This window comes from Anabrus simplex, chromosome 1, assembly GCF_040414725.1.
Source record: "Anabrus simplex isolate iqAnaSimp1 chromosome 1, ASM4041472v1, whole genome shotgun sequence".
Lineage (NCBI taxonomy): Eukaryota > Metazoa > Arthropoda > Insecta > Orthoptera > Tettigoniidae > Anabrus > Anabrus simplex.
This window is the reverse complement of record NC_090265.1, coordinates 727,304,177-727,318,441: the sequence shown is the minus strand read 5'-3', so window position 1 is coordinate 727,318,441 and position 14,265 is coordinate 727,304,177. Positions and strand designations below refer to the sequence as shown.

General features: G+C 37.6%; 1 protein-coding gene across 4 annotated transcripts in view; it reads left to right on the top strand.

The window, feature by feature from the left end:
• The window catches only part of LOC136857427 (serine-rich adhesin for platelets), a 244,989-nt gene that overhangs the window by 206,699 nt on the left and 24,025 nt on the right, over positions 1-14,265 (top strand). For all 4 annotated transcript variants that reach the window (XM_067136082.2, XM_067136080.2, XM_067136081.2 and 1 more), the window contains one exon: positions 2,458-2,593. In XM_067136082.2, coding sequence (XP_066992183.2) covers positions 2,458-2,593 — 136 coding nt within the window. The remainder of the gene's footprint in view (positions 1-2,457; positions 2,594-14,265) is intronic.

Genomic DNA, 14,265 nt, shown 5'->3' with positions numbered 1-14,265 from the left:
TTGGGATGGACTACAAAAGAATGTAATTGATTATGTCATCTCAGATGAAGAAAGGAGCAGAATGGTAACAGATGTCAGAGTAATACCCAGCAAGAGCCTTGACAGTGACCACCGTCTATTAGTAGCGGACCTGAGAAACTTCTATTTGCCAAAAGTACAGAACAGGAAAATGCCAAAAATCAAAGTATGGGATCTCCAGAAAACAGATAAGAGAACTGAGTATCAGAACTGGTTAAAAGCCCTGTTACCAAAAGATGAAAGAAAAATTGGAGAGGCAGAATGGACCAGACTAAGGGATACATTGGTTAAGAAAGCAACTGAAGTTTGTGGAAAGACAAGTATGAAAACAAGGGAGAAGGAAACACCTTGGTTGAATGAAAGAGGGAGAGCAGCAATCAGGAAAAAAAATCTCTTGGAGAAAGAAAGGGATTGGAGAAGGAAAGAAAGAAAAAAAACGAATCTTACCCAGAGACAAGGCAAAGATCAGAAACCTCAAACAATTATACCAAAACAAGAAACGGGACATTAAAAGAACAGTTACAGAAGAGAAGAACAAGGCATGGAATATCTTCACTCAGAAACTGGAGGAAGACAGCTGAGGCAATAAGAAACTACTGTATAGTGTTAACAGAGGTAAAAGGAAGCCAATGAATTCCATAAAAGCACTTGAAGATGAAAATGGAAATCTGGTTAGGGCAGAAAGTGACATAAGAGAAGTCCTGAAGAACCATTTTGACCACCTGCTGAATAGACCTGCTCAAGAAAAAAATACAGAACTGGAAATCCAAGCCTACAATGAAGAACCTCCCATCGCCTGGACAGAAACTGAGACAGCCTTAAAATCTATACCTAAAGGAAAATCTTCAGGTGCAGATGAAGTGAATGCGGACATGATAAAGCCAGCAGGCATCCAGGCTATACAATGGCTGCACAGAGTACTAAATGCTGTATGGACAGACAACAAAATACCTGCAGATTGGAGGAAAGGTGTTATAATTCCCCTGTTTAAGAAAGGCAGCAGATGGAAACCTACCAACTATAGAGGAATAACCCTGCTGTTTCATGGGCTAAAAATTCTGGAGAAGATCATAGAAAGGAGATTGAGAACCATCATTGAACCACAGTTAGAGGAGGAGCAATATGGATTCAGAAGTAACAGATCAACAATTGATCTAATATTTAGCACCCACATGCTGATGGAAAAGTATTGGGAGAAAGGCAAGAACCTGGTCATTGTATTCCTGGATATAGAAAAGGCCTATGATAATTTTATATAGATAAGATCTGGGAGTGCCTGAGGAAAAGAAATGTGCCTGAAGGACTGGTAAGGAAAATTCAGATGTTGTACAAAGATTGTAGTAGCTGTGTACAAATTGGGGAAAATCGATCATCATGGTTTGAGACCAAGAGTGGAGTTCACTGCTCCCACTGCTGTTCATCACTGTTATGAACAACATAATGAACGTCAAGGAAAAGTTAGGTGAACTGAATTCAGTGCCTTTGCTGATGATATCATGATTTGGGGTGAAACAGAAGAGGAAGTACAGACCAGACTCAACACATGGAAATCCCAGATCCAGAATATAACCTCACCATCAGCATGACCAAGCATTGGTGATGGCAGTCAGCAGAGAAGGGCGTCCAGCAAGTGTAAGACTAGGAGACCACCAGGTAGAGTGTGTGGATAGTTTTCCTTACCTTGGAAGTGTAATCTCCAGTGATAATTTGGTCAGAAATGAAATTACAAACAGAGTGCAAAAGGTATCAGAATTCTACCAACAAGTAAGAACACTTTTATGGGATGGCATAATTTCAAAACTGGCCAGACTGATGATATTTAACAGCTATTTCATACCAATATTGACTTATGGTATTGAAGTGTGCACCCTCACAAAAAGAGATTCGTCAAGACTGCAAGTATCAGAGATAAAATTTCTTAGATCCACCATCCAGAAGACCAAGATGGACAAGTTAAGAAATTAGGAGGTGAGGAAGGAAGGCAGAATAAAGACATCCCTATTAGACAGAAACGGCACATCCAGACTATGGTGGTACGGGCATGTGATGATGATGAAGCCTACAAGAACAGCCAGAATAAATTTGGAAAGACAGATGGAGGGGAAAGAGCTGCAGGAAGACCTAAAACCCGATGGATGGACATGATCAAGGTTGATCTAGTTGCCAAAGGATGGACAGTGGATGATGTTCTCCGTGACAAGTTGTATATGGACAGGAAGAAGTGGAAGAGGCTCGTTTACAGTACCCAGGAAACTGGAACTGTACAGTGGTGATGATGATGACTGATTGGGTGGAAGAATAAATTAAAAACTTGTAAAAAGTAAGTCGTATCCATCAATAACGGCCTAGCAATGACTTTATTATGTACACATCACCATCTTTCCGTTGTAAATTTCAGTACTGTGATAAAAGTGTAAATTGATGGATGTTCTGTTACAGGAAAGAAGAGGCTCTCTACATTCAGTTTATTCATGAAATCACTCAGGATGTCCTCAACAGTGGGATCTTCAGTAACAAAGGGCTACGCCAGGTGTTCCAGAGGCACATAAATCTCAACAAGAATAAATTGGACATGGTGAGCTCTGCCTTCAGTCAATTAGATTTACACAAACTTGTCACAGGTTGATACTACTGCTACGCTTATAACGCCTCGTCATCTCAGTCGGAACCTTGTACCTGAAGTAGTGTTACATTCGTCCACTACTAACCTTGGAGTGCTGCAAGGATGTCCTTCGCTGTATTTGTGTTTGCTGTAGGCAGCTTAAACTCATAATGTCTTCCAAATTAGAGGTTTTCCATTTTGGCACTTACCATGTTCCAGATAGTGCGGTTGTTCTGCAAGCAGTTGTTTCAAGAAAGATCCTCTTGCTATTTCACAAATCAGTTTGCTTAACTGTTCGTTATGACTGCTGTCAGAAGGTGAGGTATGTATTAGTAAAGGGGATTTTTTCAATGCAGGCAGAACAGTATTTCAGTCAAACTTTCATGTTCTCTGGTAGACAATCTTTGCAGCTTCATCTACGAATTGGAAAATTATGGTTATTACACACGCTAATTCTTCAGTTGGATAATGCAGCTTATCTGAAGCATCTCTGAAGTAAATTAATTCTGTCAATAGGGAAATGAAATGAAATTTTTAAGAACATCGGTTAATAAGAATGGAATAGAAACAGTTTATATTTTAAGAAATACTAACCCAAATAGTCACCAGTCGCCTTCAAGGTCAGCATCTTTTGAAATTATACTACATGTGCCTGTTTGATTTCCCACCAAAATACCAACGATCAATACATTTTGTTGCATCAAAGTCCTTTATAGATGGTCCATTCAAAGATATCATCATGAGATCACTTTAGTTCTTCACAGCAAGCTTGGTTCGCAGTTTGTGTTTAATTATATTCATTGTACTGAACCCTCGCTCACATGATGAGGTCGATACAGGAATTGTTGCCACTATACTGAGGAGCTTTCCTAAAATCGGAAATCGTCCTTTCATAGTCCGCGATTTTTCAAGTAGATCACTCAGTGGAAGATCTTTTCCGACTATTTTGAACTCGTACCACTCGCTCAGTATGTTTTCTACGTTGTTCTCCTCAATTTGAAGGTGTTTTGAAAAATGAGTGGCAAGAAGCTGTATTTCACTGTTGCCATCATTTTTCAATTGTTTTCCTGAAGGCCAGAAATATGTGTCAAAAACACCAGTGGCACTTTGAATATCTTCATTTTGAAGAAATGTGTCTTTCAGAAAGTTAATCCCACTTGCCAAAATATGTTCCCTGTCTGTCGTGAAATTCTTATCTGACACACCTGATAACTGTATTCCATTGAAAACTCCTGAAAGTGTTGTAGCAGAAACAAATTTTTCTTCCATTGGGCCCTTGGTGTTCTGAAGTTGCTGCAATGAATTAATTGCATTATTTACATGCACTCTTATCTGACTTAAAATCAGATCATGCCTCTGAAATACAAGTGAAATTCTTTTGACTGTACTCAGATAATCATACAAGAAGTGAATTGTGATGACAAATTTGAAGTCCTTGATCTTCTTTAGAAGACCTTTAGCTATGATTCCTTCTTCACCTTTCCTTTCAGAAATATTCTCTAAATGCACCACTAGGCATTCCCAGTCTTTGACAACTGCATGCAAAGCATTTAATTTGCTTGCTACCCATCTAACTTGGTGTAAGTACTGCAATTTAGATATTTCACACTCCAGTAACTCCGAAATGTTCTTCAGTTCGCGAAGTCGTTTCGGCAAATGTCGATAAAACTTGTATAGTTTCCTGAGTATAGAATCAATTTCATCAATGATTTTAAGTTTCACATTTTTCAGTGCGTGAAGAACGGTGAGTTGGAGTTGATGTGCAACACAATGAACGTTTACCAAGTTCTCAAGTTTTTCAGATATTTTTGTTACCAAACCATTACGAACACCAATCATACATGGTGCTCCATCAGTTCCTATGCCGATTAGTTTTGTACCTGTGAAGAGTTCTTCAAGCCCTAACTGAAGCAATTCTGTTTCCAGAGCTACCATATAGCCATCACTTGTTGCATCCTCCAATGACACAATAGAAGGAAATGTCTCCTTCACCTTATTTTCTTTTAAAAAACGAACGTAAAGTATGTGCTCCTCATCATCAGATTTATCTGTTGATCCATCGAGTAAGATACTGACACATGAACTTTCCTTAATTTCACATACCAAATCTTCACGAAGATCTGAGGCAATGTACGAAATAAATTCTCTGCATTGTTTATCATTCACATACTTCTCAGAATCAGTAACATTCAACTTGCTCAACAATGCAACCAAACTTTCAAAATCAGTGTAGGGTCTGTTATTTTTTGTAATATGGTAAGATGCCATGAACAATGCGTTCATATGCTGTAACATATTAGCATCCATTTTCTTTACACACTTAGCTAAGGGTGCACATTCGGGATTTTTCTTGAAACTTTCAGCCTCCTGACACTTCGAGTGAGGATAGGATTTTTCGTGTTTTTTAAAAGTTTCCAGTTTAAATGGTCCTGAAAATCTGGATACAACTTTAAAATTTTGGTCGGCAATACTAGAAAATTTACTGCATAATTCACACTTCGCAATTCCTTCCTCATAACGCAGCCACGGTAGTAATTCAAGGCACGATTGCTGAAATTTCCGTTTGCCTGACTGAAATTTTGACGTATTTTTAATGTTTGACTTATCATTGTTTTGAACACCATAAATTTCACTCTGGTCATTGTCGTCCTGAACACTACAATTGGCACTTCCATCAAGTGTTTTCTCACATTTACTCACTTCTGTATCACTTTGTGTTACATTTACAGGCCTACTTGTGCGGCTTTGTTCGTTTCATTTTTCCAATTTTCTGAAGTATAACACAGAAACGTAAAACACGTAATAGACTACAAGAAATCACCAGAGTTAAATGGCTTACGAGTTTGCGGGCTTCGATGTCTGATGCAACGCTGCCAATTTTCCGCCGCCGCACAGGAATGAAAACAACCGTATTATTTTCCAAAGTGCAAACCGTTCAATACAAATATGCTGTAATTAAATTAAAAGTGAAAATAATGTTCAGTGAAAATGCAAGAATTGATAAACCGTCATTCTGTATGTTTTAAATGCAAAGAATGAATTCCACGGGAATTTATCAGCACTGCTTTGACGACAATAGTTTAGGAACGGCTAGGTTGGCTATTCTAGTCACTTTTGTTCTAGCGCCTGACATTCAGGAGCCGTCATCGGCTAAAATCGTGCATTGTCGTCGTGGCAGGATATTTACATACACCCTCCCTTTGCTTGACCTTTTCGAAACTAAGGTTTTTAACTTTCCTTGAGCTCAGAGTATTAAGGACTATTGGGAACATAATTATACTGTAGGCTCACGCTGTCAATGCTACTGCGTGCCCAGTTTATTATCAGTTCTAATGCTACTTCGTACACATGCATCATTTCTAACATCCTAAACAGAAAATAAGTGGCTAATATTATTAGAAATATTACAAATATTCACATTATCATATCGTTATGGTGGAAGCCCATATAATATTGTAGAAGCAGAAGTTACATGTAAATATCACTGCTGGAATGTTTCATCTTAAAATGACGATTCAATTTTCTATAATTAAAGCATGTACAACACATGTTGATCACACCAAGTTATTCACGACTACTTTAGAATTAAATAATACACTAGCTTCATTAATAATTTCACGCAAGAATTCTCAAAAATGAAATAAAGTCCTCGTTTTAACAAACTTCATCAGACTACCGCAAGCTACAGGTTGAGAGAAAGCATATTGTTGCGCGGCATCTTCGGGAAAGCAAACACTACAAGAAAGGAAAGAAAGTCTAGTCTGTCTATAATTAAAGGATGTACCGGTAGAACATACTGGGCACACGAAGTCATTCATTGCTCTTTTATAATTCAATAATACAGATTCTCAAATAATCAAAGGTGAGTGGAACTAGTGACAACACGATGCGTTCGGCTCTATGAGCTGAGTAACAACTAATATAGCCGAGACGGCTCCTGAGTGTCAGTCGCTAGGCGGAAGTCACGGGAACGAAGGCGGTAATGTGATGTTCACGGAATTATTTAATGTAGTAGTTCTCTGCATTTCTCCATATGTCCCCATGAAAAGCTACTTGTTTGACGGGTTACAACGATGTCTCTCATGATCGTGAGGCAGCTCTCACGCAGAACTGAAACGTCAAGTTCCAAAGTACGAAGCGCCAATTACAGAATTTCAAGACTGCCAAAAGCAGTGAAAATGTTTATTGCAGATATTATAATATATCAGCTACAGTAAACACGAGAAACACTATAAGTTACGAATGGTTACTTTACAAAGTGGTGGGGACGTAAATGTAAAGGAACTCCGGATTTCGGAAAATAAATTTTCAAAACCGAATTTCAAAATTCAGGCGCCAGATAAAAAATTTCAGGTGCCATGGCGACTGGGCGCCCGGTATTTTTCGACCCCTGCCAATAACTATGTTATTTCTCAGACAGAAATCCAGGACTCTGCTTCCCTCAGTGTTCCTTGGTCTCCATCCATGTGCCCATAATGCTCTCATAACCTTGACTATCAGACCCTACTTGGGCATTCATGTCACCAGTAACAATGGTTCCTTCACCTCTAACTTGCTCTTCCAAGGATTCTTCATATAGGTCTTTCTCTGAACTATCACAACCCACTTGCAGGGCATAGCAATGAATAATACTAATGTTCTGGGTAGGGTTTAATTTTAGATTGACTTGGATAACTGCTGTTTCATTGAATGGTCCACTGTAACACTCACTCCATTCTTAGCTGAACTTCATCCAGACCAATATGGATGGTAACCTTCTCCGAGTTCTTTTGACCCTTGTAATTTCCACTTGGTTTCACTCAGTCCTAATACATTAATATTCCTCATTTTCATTAAATCAACACACACTTCTATTTTCCCTGTCAAAGTAATGATATTCAGAGTTGCTACTCTGATTGTGGTTGTTATCTTGTAGATTTCAGTTCTCTTGCTGGATCTTGATGGACCATCAAGTGTTGAGCTGTCATAAATATCAATACCAGGAGAACTTGCGTCCTTATTAGGTTTGTTTAACAATCCAAGGCTTCCTTTGGTTTTGAAAGCAATTAAAATTTCTCTCTTCCTCTGACTTGCTAGGTCTAACGTTTTTAAGGATTTTCTGTCAGGGATTGTCTCCCTTAACCTTTGGCAGTCCCCTGACTCACTGCAAGGCAACAGCTGGTGAGTTTATGTGTCTACTGTCGCAAACGGTAGCAGAGTCTTTCCTGACCTGACAAAGCAATGAATCTCCATGTAAGTTGAATTATTCTTGCCATCTTGATGCACATCTCATTACTGTATATACTTGCCTATAATACCCGCTCAACTATAACATAACCCACCCTTATTTTTTGACTAGTAACGGAAAAAATTAATTGAAAAAAAAAAAAAAAAGAATTGGAAAAACAATCAAAATTTTTTTTCAAGTGACCAGGCAGCAAGTGCAACATTTCAGTAAGACCCACACTTCTCTCTCCCTCTCCCTTTCAGCTTCTGAGCTCCATGTGTAGTGTGTAATTGTGAAGCATCCAGTAGATAAGCAGAAGTAAAAATGAGGTAGAGAACAAGTTCTACGACATCCTTCAAGTTAAATGTGTTAGAATATGCTGCAGAAAGTGGAATAAGAGTGGCGTGTCATAAATATGAAGGAAATGTGGACTTAAAAAAGTTCTGGAGTGTGTTTGAGAAGCAAGAGACAACAGCAATGCTGTAAATCACAAAATGATATGCATGAAATACCACCAAATCTTGGTATTGCGGGGAAGGATTTTCAAGCAAGCAGAGGTTGGTCAAAATGCTTTATGCACTGAAGTGGATTGGATTTAGTGAGCAGGACATCATTGTGCCAGTGGCTTCCATCATATACCAACAAAGAGACATGATTTCACTGCTTCATCGCAGGACTTCGGACACTGCTCATCCTTGAACTCCACGTGGTACAGTACAGCTGTGGTGCAGGTGCAGTGTTTCGCCAAGTGACTTATCAGCTTCTGAGGGGTTGATACAAAACTGTTCACGATGTGCCAATATCATATTTTGCATACATAAAGTACAGATTTAATAATAATCAAGATGGCGGAAGAGGATAGTCGTGATGTTGATAGTGCTCTCGAAAGTATCCTAGTTGTCGTGGATGAAAATAAAAATTTAAAGAAGCAATCAAAGACGTCAATATTAGAATCAGTAAGTACTATCAGAAAACTCTTTTTTGATTTAAATAAGAGAGTAGACGATTTGACACGTGAAAATAGTGAACTGCATAAAGAGGTTATTAATGTCAAAGAGAAGATCGACAGACTAGACACATGCATGGTGGGACAAGTGGCGCAGTCTACAGGCCACGGCCGTAAACAGGATTTTAACAGCACAGCTGATGCAAGCAGGGTGAGTAAGAGTCCATCTGGTGACATAAACAAGAAATCATTCGCAGACGTTGTTGCTAATAAATGGAAAGAGAGTAAGTTTAAGCTTACAGTAAAGACTAAAGTAAATCATTCTCCGGAAACAATTAAGACTATTCTGAAAACTAACCTTAATCCAGTTGAGATGAAAGTCGGTATCAGCGCATTCAAGACTCTTAAAGACGGAAGAATATTAATAGAAACATGTAGTAAGGAAGAGATAGAGAAAATAAGTAAATCTGTAGAAGAAAAATGTGGGAGAGAACTGGAAGCTAAGGTACAGGAATTACGTCAGCCACGACTAGTTATATATAATATTCCTGAAGAAATTACAATGGAAAACGCATATAATGTAATAATAAATCAAAACCCTGAATTACAATCGGAAGAGGTTAAGATCACGCCAAAATTCATATTTAACACTAAGCGAAATAACAGGAATCTGGTGATTGAAGTTAACGCCCAAACCCGAAGGTTGATACAGACAATAAAGATGAAAATAGGATGGTTGATTTGCAATGTTGAAGATTATTTTCGAGTTAATCGTTGCTTTAAGTGTAGTAAATACAGTCATAGACATACAGATTGTAAAGGAGAAGTAACTTGCCCCATATGTACAGGCCCTCATAGTTTAAAGGAATGTAACGTTTCAGAAGAAGAATACAAATGCATCAATTGCTTAACCTATAATAAATATAACCCAAATCACACAACGTGCATAAATCACACGTCCCTTGACAAGAATTGCCCAAGCTTGCAAGCTGCAATTATGAAGCAAATTCGGAATACAGACTACTGATATGGATACAGCAACCAACACCAAGAAATTAGCAGGTCTTAAAAACTCAAATAATTATGATAATATCAACTGCCTACAGATAAATTTACAACACTCGATAGCAGCAACTGATAACTTGATGAATCTGATAGTACGTGAAGGAATAGACGTGGTATTTATACAAGAGCCACGAATTATCAACAATAGGCCTGTTGGTATCACAAATAGATACAGGAAGTTTGCGGCAAGTGAAGGTCGGTGTCGAACAGTAACGTTAGTGACAAACCCACAAATAGATGCTCTACTTATAAATGAATTGACTGACAAAGACACAGTAGTTGTAGAATTAACATACAGGGGTTTAAAATTTTATTCTGTTAACATGTATTTTGATAGTCAAGTAACAATAGAAAGGGACCTTAACAAAATCAACAACATCTTGAAGTATACAAGTGGACAAGGGCTACTCATTGCAATGGACAGTAATTCCAGATCTACAACATGGCACGATATACTCACCAATGAAAGGGGAAAGAATCTAGAGGAATTCCTTATAATAAATCAGCTGTTTGTACATAACGAAAGCAGTAATTTAACAACTTTCCAAAGTAGTAGGGGGAAAAGTAACGTGGACTTGACCATAAGCAACAATAAACTTCTTAAGGAAATATATAACTGGAGAATAAGCGAAGAAGAGAGCTGTTCAGATCACAGAATCTTACAGTTCTCAGTAGCACAAAACTTCTATTTTGATTCAACTGAAACCACATTCACTGGTATAAAATATATAACGAGAGAAGAGGATCGAGAATTATATCAAGAAATATTAAAGAAAGAAATAGTACGACAGTTCTGGGGAACAAGACATGAAGAACTTACTGATGATCTTGACAATGGACTATCAGTGCACATAAATAATTCTGAAGATATGGAGGGCATAGTAAATAAATTTACCACTGCCCAAATAAAAGCTTGTATGCAGGCTTTCAAAGTTAGTAGACCATCTGAAAAAACTGTTAGCCCAAAACACAGAACAGTGCCTTGGTGGAATGAAGAACTTACGATAATGCGGAAGAAAGTAAATGCATTTAGAAGAAAATTCCAGAGAACGTTAAATAACAATGTCCTCCGAGATCAGCGCAAAACTGAATACTTTGCTGAAAAAGCTAAATACCAAGCAAAATTAAGAAATGCAAAGATACTCTCTTGGAAAGAATACTGTAGTAATATATCTTCAAATCCCTGGGACATAGTCTATAAATCAGCATCAGGAAAAATAAAGAACACTCAGATTGTATCAACTCTTATGAACAATGAAGGTCGCTACACAAGAGATTTAAAGGAAACGATGCAGTGCATATTAAACCATCTTGTTCAGAAAGATGACGAAATGGAAGATACTGTTCAGCAAAAGCAAATAAGGAAGGAAGTAGAGGAACCAATAGACACTCCGGATGACTGGGAATTTACAGAAGAAGAAATAAAATCTGCAATCAAAGATATAGGTCTTAAAAAGACACCCGGTGAAGATGGAATCACGAGCAAAATATTATGGTGGACGTATGAAAGTATCCCTAAAACTATGACATCTTTATATAATGGTTGCTTGAAGAATGCTTGTTTCCCGAAGCGATGGAAAAATGCGAGAATCATACCAATCACAAAACCAGGGAAAGAGAAGCTTCAGGATCCATCCAAATTCCGACCAATAAGCCTGCTAAATGTGGCGGGAAAAGTACTAGAGAAACTTCTAATAAATAGAATTAATCACTACCTTCATACCAGTAAACTACTGAGCGAAAATCAATATGGCTTCACTGCTCAAAAGTGTACTACCGATGCAGCTATGGCACTTAAGGAATTTATAACTGAAGCGTTCAAAAATGGTCAAATAACCATCATTGTTAGTCTTGATGTAAAAGGAGCTTTTGATTCTGCGTGGTGGCCATGTGTCCTAAAGGCCCTAAAAGATTTTAAATGCCCGAGAAATTTGTACTACCTTACTAAGAGCTACTTTAAGGATAGAACAGCATTCATGAATTCCAATAGTATCCAAGTCGAAACAGTAGTTAATAAAGGATGTCCTCAAGGTTCATGCTGTGGACCGGGGTACTGGAATGTACAGTATAATGCACTGCTTAGTTTGGAATACGGGAAAAACACCAAAGCTATAGCATTTGCTGATGACCTTATAATTGCAGTCAGGGCTGAAACTGAAATTGAAGCAGAAAATATTGTGAATATGGAATTACGGAAAGTTACTAAGTGGTCAGCAGACAACAAAACCCGTTTCAATGATAGTAAGTCAAAAGTTATGTTAATTTCAAGAAGAAGAAAAGCAAAGAAGACAATTGACATCTTTATGAATTGGAAACGTCTTGAACAAGTAGACAAGATGGAATATCTAGGAATAACTATAGACTCTCGCTTCAAGTTCAATGACCATATCAATAAAGTCAGTGAAAAATGTATTAAATTAATAAACGCATTATCAAAATCGGCAAGAATAAGATGGGGTCTAAAACACCAGGCTTTGGAAATAATATATAAAGGAGCAATATTACCAATGCTGATATATGCTGCACCGATCTGGATAGAATCGCTGGAAAAGAAATGCAATCTGATTAAATACGTGAGAGTGCAAAGACTTATTCTATCGAGAATAGCAAGATCGTACCGTACTGTATCTCATGAGGCACTGTGCATCATCACAGGAATTACTCCAATAGATATCAAGGCTAGAGAGTTTGTTACTCTATACAATATCAAATCAGGCAAAACAACTATGAATTATGTCATTGATCACCCAGAAAAACCTATGAGATGGCTCCACCCAGCCAAGTTTCCTGGTACCGAAGATCCAAGAATAGCATTAAATGAATATATCCCATGGAAAATTTACACAGATGGAAGCAAAAGTGAAGGAGTGGGAGCTGGCATAGCTATATACAGATCTCATGAATTAATAGATCAATTGAAATTTAAATTGCAAGACAACTGTTCGAATAATCAGGCGGAGCAATTAGCCATATTAAAATCTCTGGAATTCTTAGTAACTACTAGGACAGAGGATGATGAAGATAAGAAAGCAATTATTTACACAGATAGTAAGATAGCAATTGACTCCATTGCGGACTTCAGAAATCATAACCAACTGATTGAGAATATAAGAAAGACTACAGCTATTCTAAAAAGAAATAATTGGAGAATAAAATTTGAATGGGTTAAGGCACATATAGGAGTTGAAGGCAATGAACTGGCTGATAAAATTGCAAAGGAGGCTGCAAAATTAAGTGAAATCTGTTTCGATAGAATACCCATCTCTACATTAAAGAAAAATCTAAGAGAAGAATCAATTCATGAATGGCAGCAAAAATGGGAACAAACTTCAAAAGGCACACTTACAAAGGAATTCTTTCCAACAGTTGCAGGCAGATTAAAATCCAAAATCAACTTAACACCAAATATGACTACAATACTGACTGGACATGGAAATATTGCTTCGTACTTATGCAGACTTAAAATTATACGTAACTCCGAGTGTTCCTGTAACAGCAGCCCTCAGACAATAGATCATATAATTTTCGAGTGCAGTGAAGTGAAAAATATTAGGCAATTCTTGATAAATAGTGTTAATAGAGGTGATAATTGGCCAGTGCAGAAATCTGTGCTATTAAAAAAGTATTTCAAGGAATTTTCCAAATTTGTTAATGCTCTGGACTTTCAAGCTCTCAGGAAAAAGGAAGACTGATATTGATTGATATTGGTAAGATTAACAGTCATCTAGAAATTTAATTATTCAAATGTAATTTATTTTTGTGCATTTGTAAGGAAATGTATTGTAAGTGCATGTAGTACTACTCATGTAGTGGAGCATGCAGAGAGTATGAAAAAAAAAAAAAAATAATAAAAAAAAAAAAGTACAGATTTAACTATTCAAGTGCTCAATGTTCCGTTTTCAGCTTTTGAACCACACCAACCTAACCTATTTTACATGAAATGTTCACCTCTTATGCCCTCCCCTACTTTTGAAATTGAAAATTAGGGGGTGTTAGAGGCAAGTAAATACAGTATTTATATTTTATTATGGTTACTGTAATTTGGATCCACTCGCCGTTTATCACGTCTTGGATTCATTCCTATGGAACAAGCATCAATGGCATGCATTTTATAGTACACCAAGTGCAGAAGGAAACTCAGTGTAAACTGTGTTATCGGCTGCTTAGCAAGAGTAAAATTAGTTCCCTATTCATCATCATCATCATCATCATCATCACCACCACCATCATCAATTCAATGTCCCACTCCAGTTGCCCGGGTGTGGTTAACAAGCCACCTCCACTCCTTTCTGTCCTTCCATTTTTCCTGCTCCATTACTTATGCCACATCCAATCCAGTTTCTGATCCATCCACCTTCTTCTTGGTCTTCCAACTGGTCTCTTTCCCTTAACTTCTCTTTCCAATTCCCTTCTTGCTACCCGTTTCTT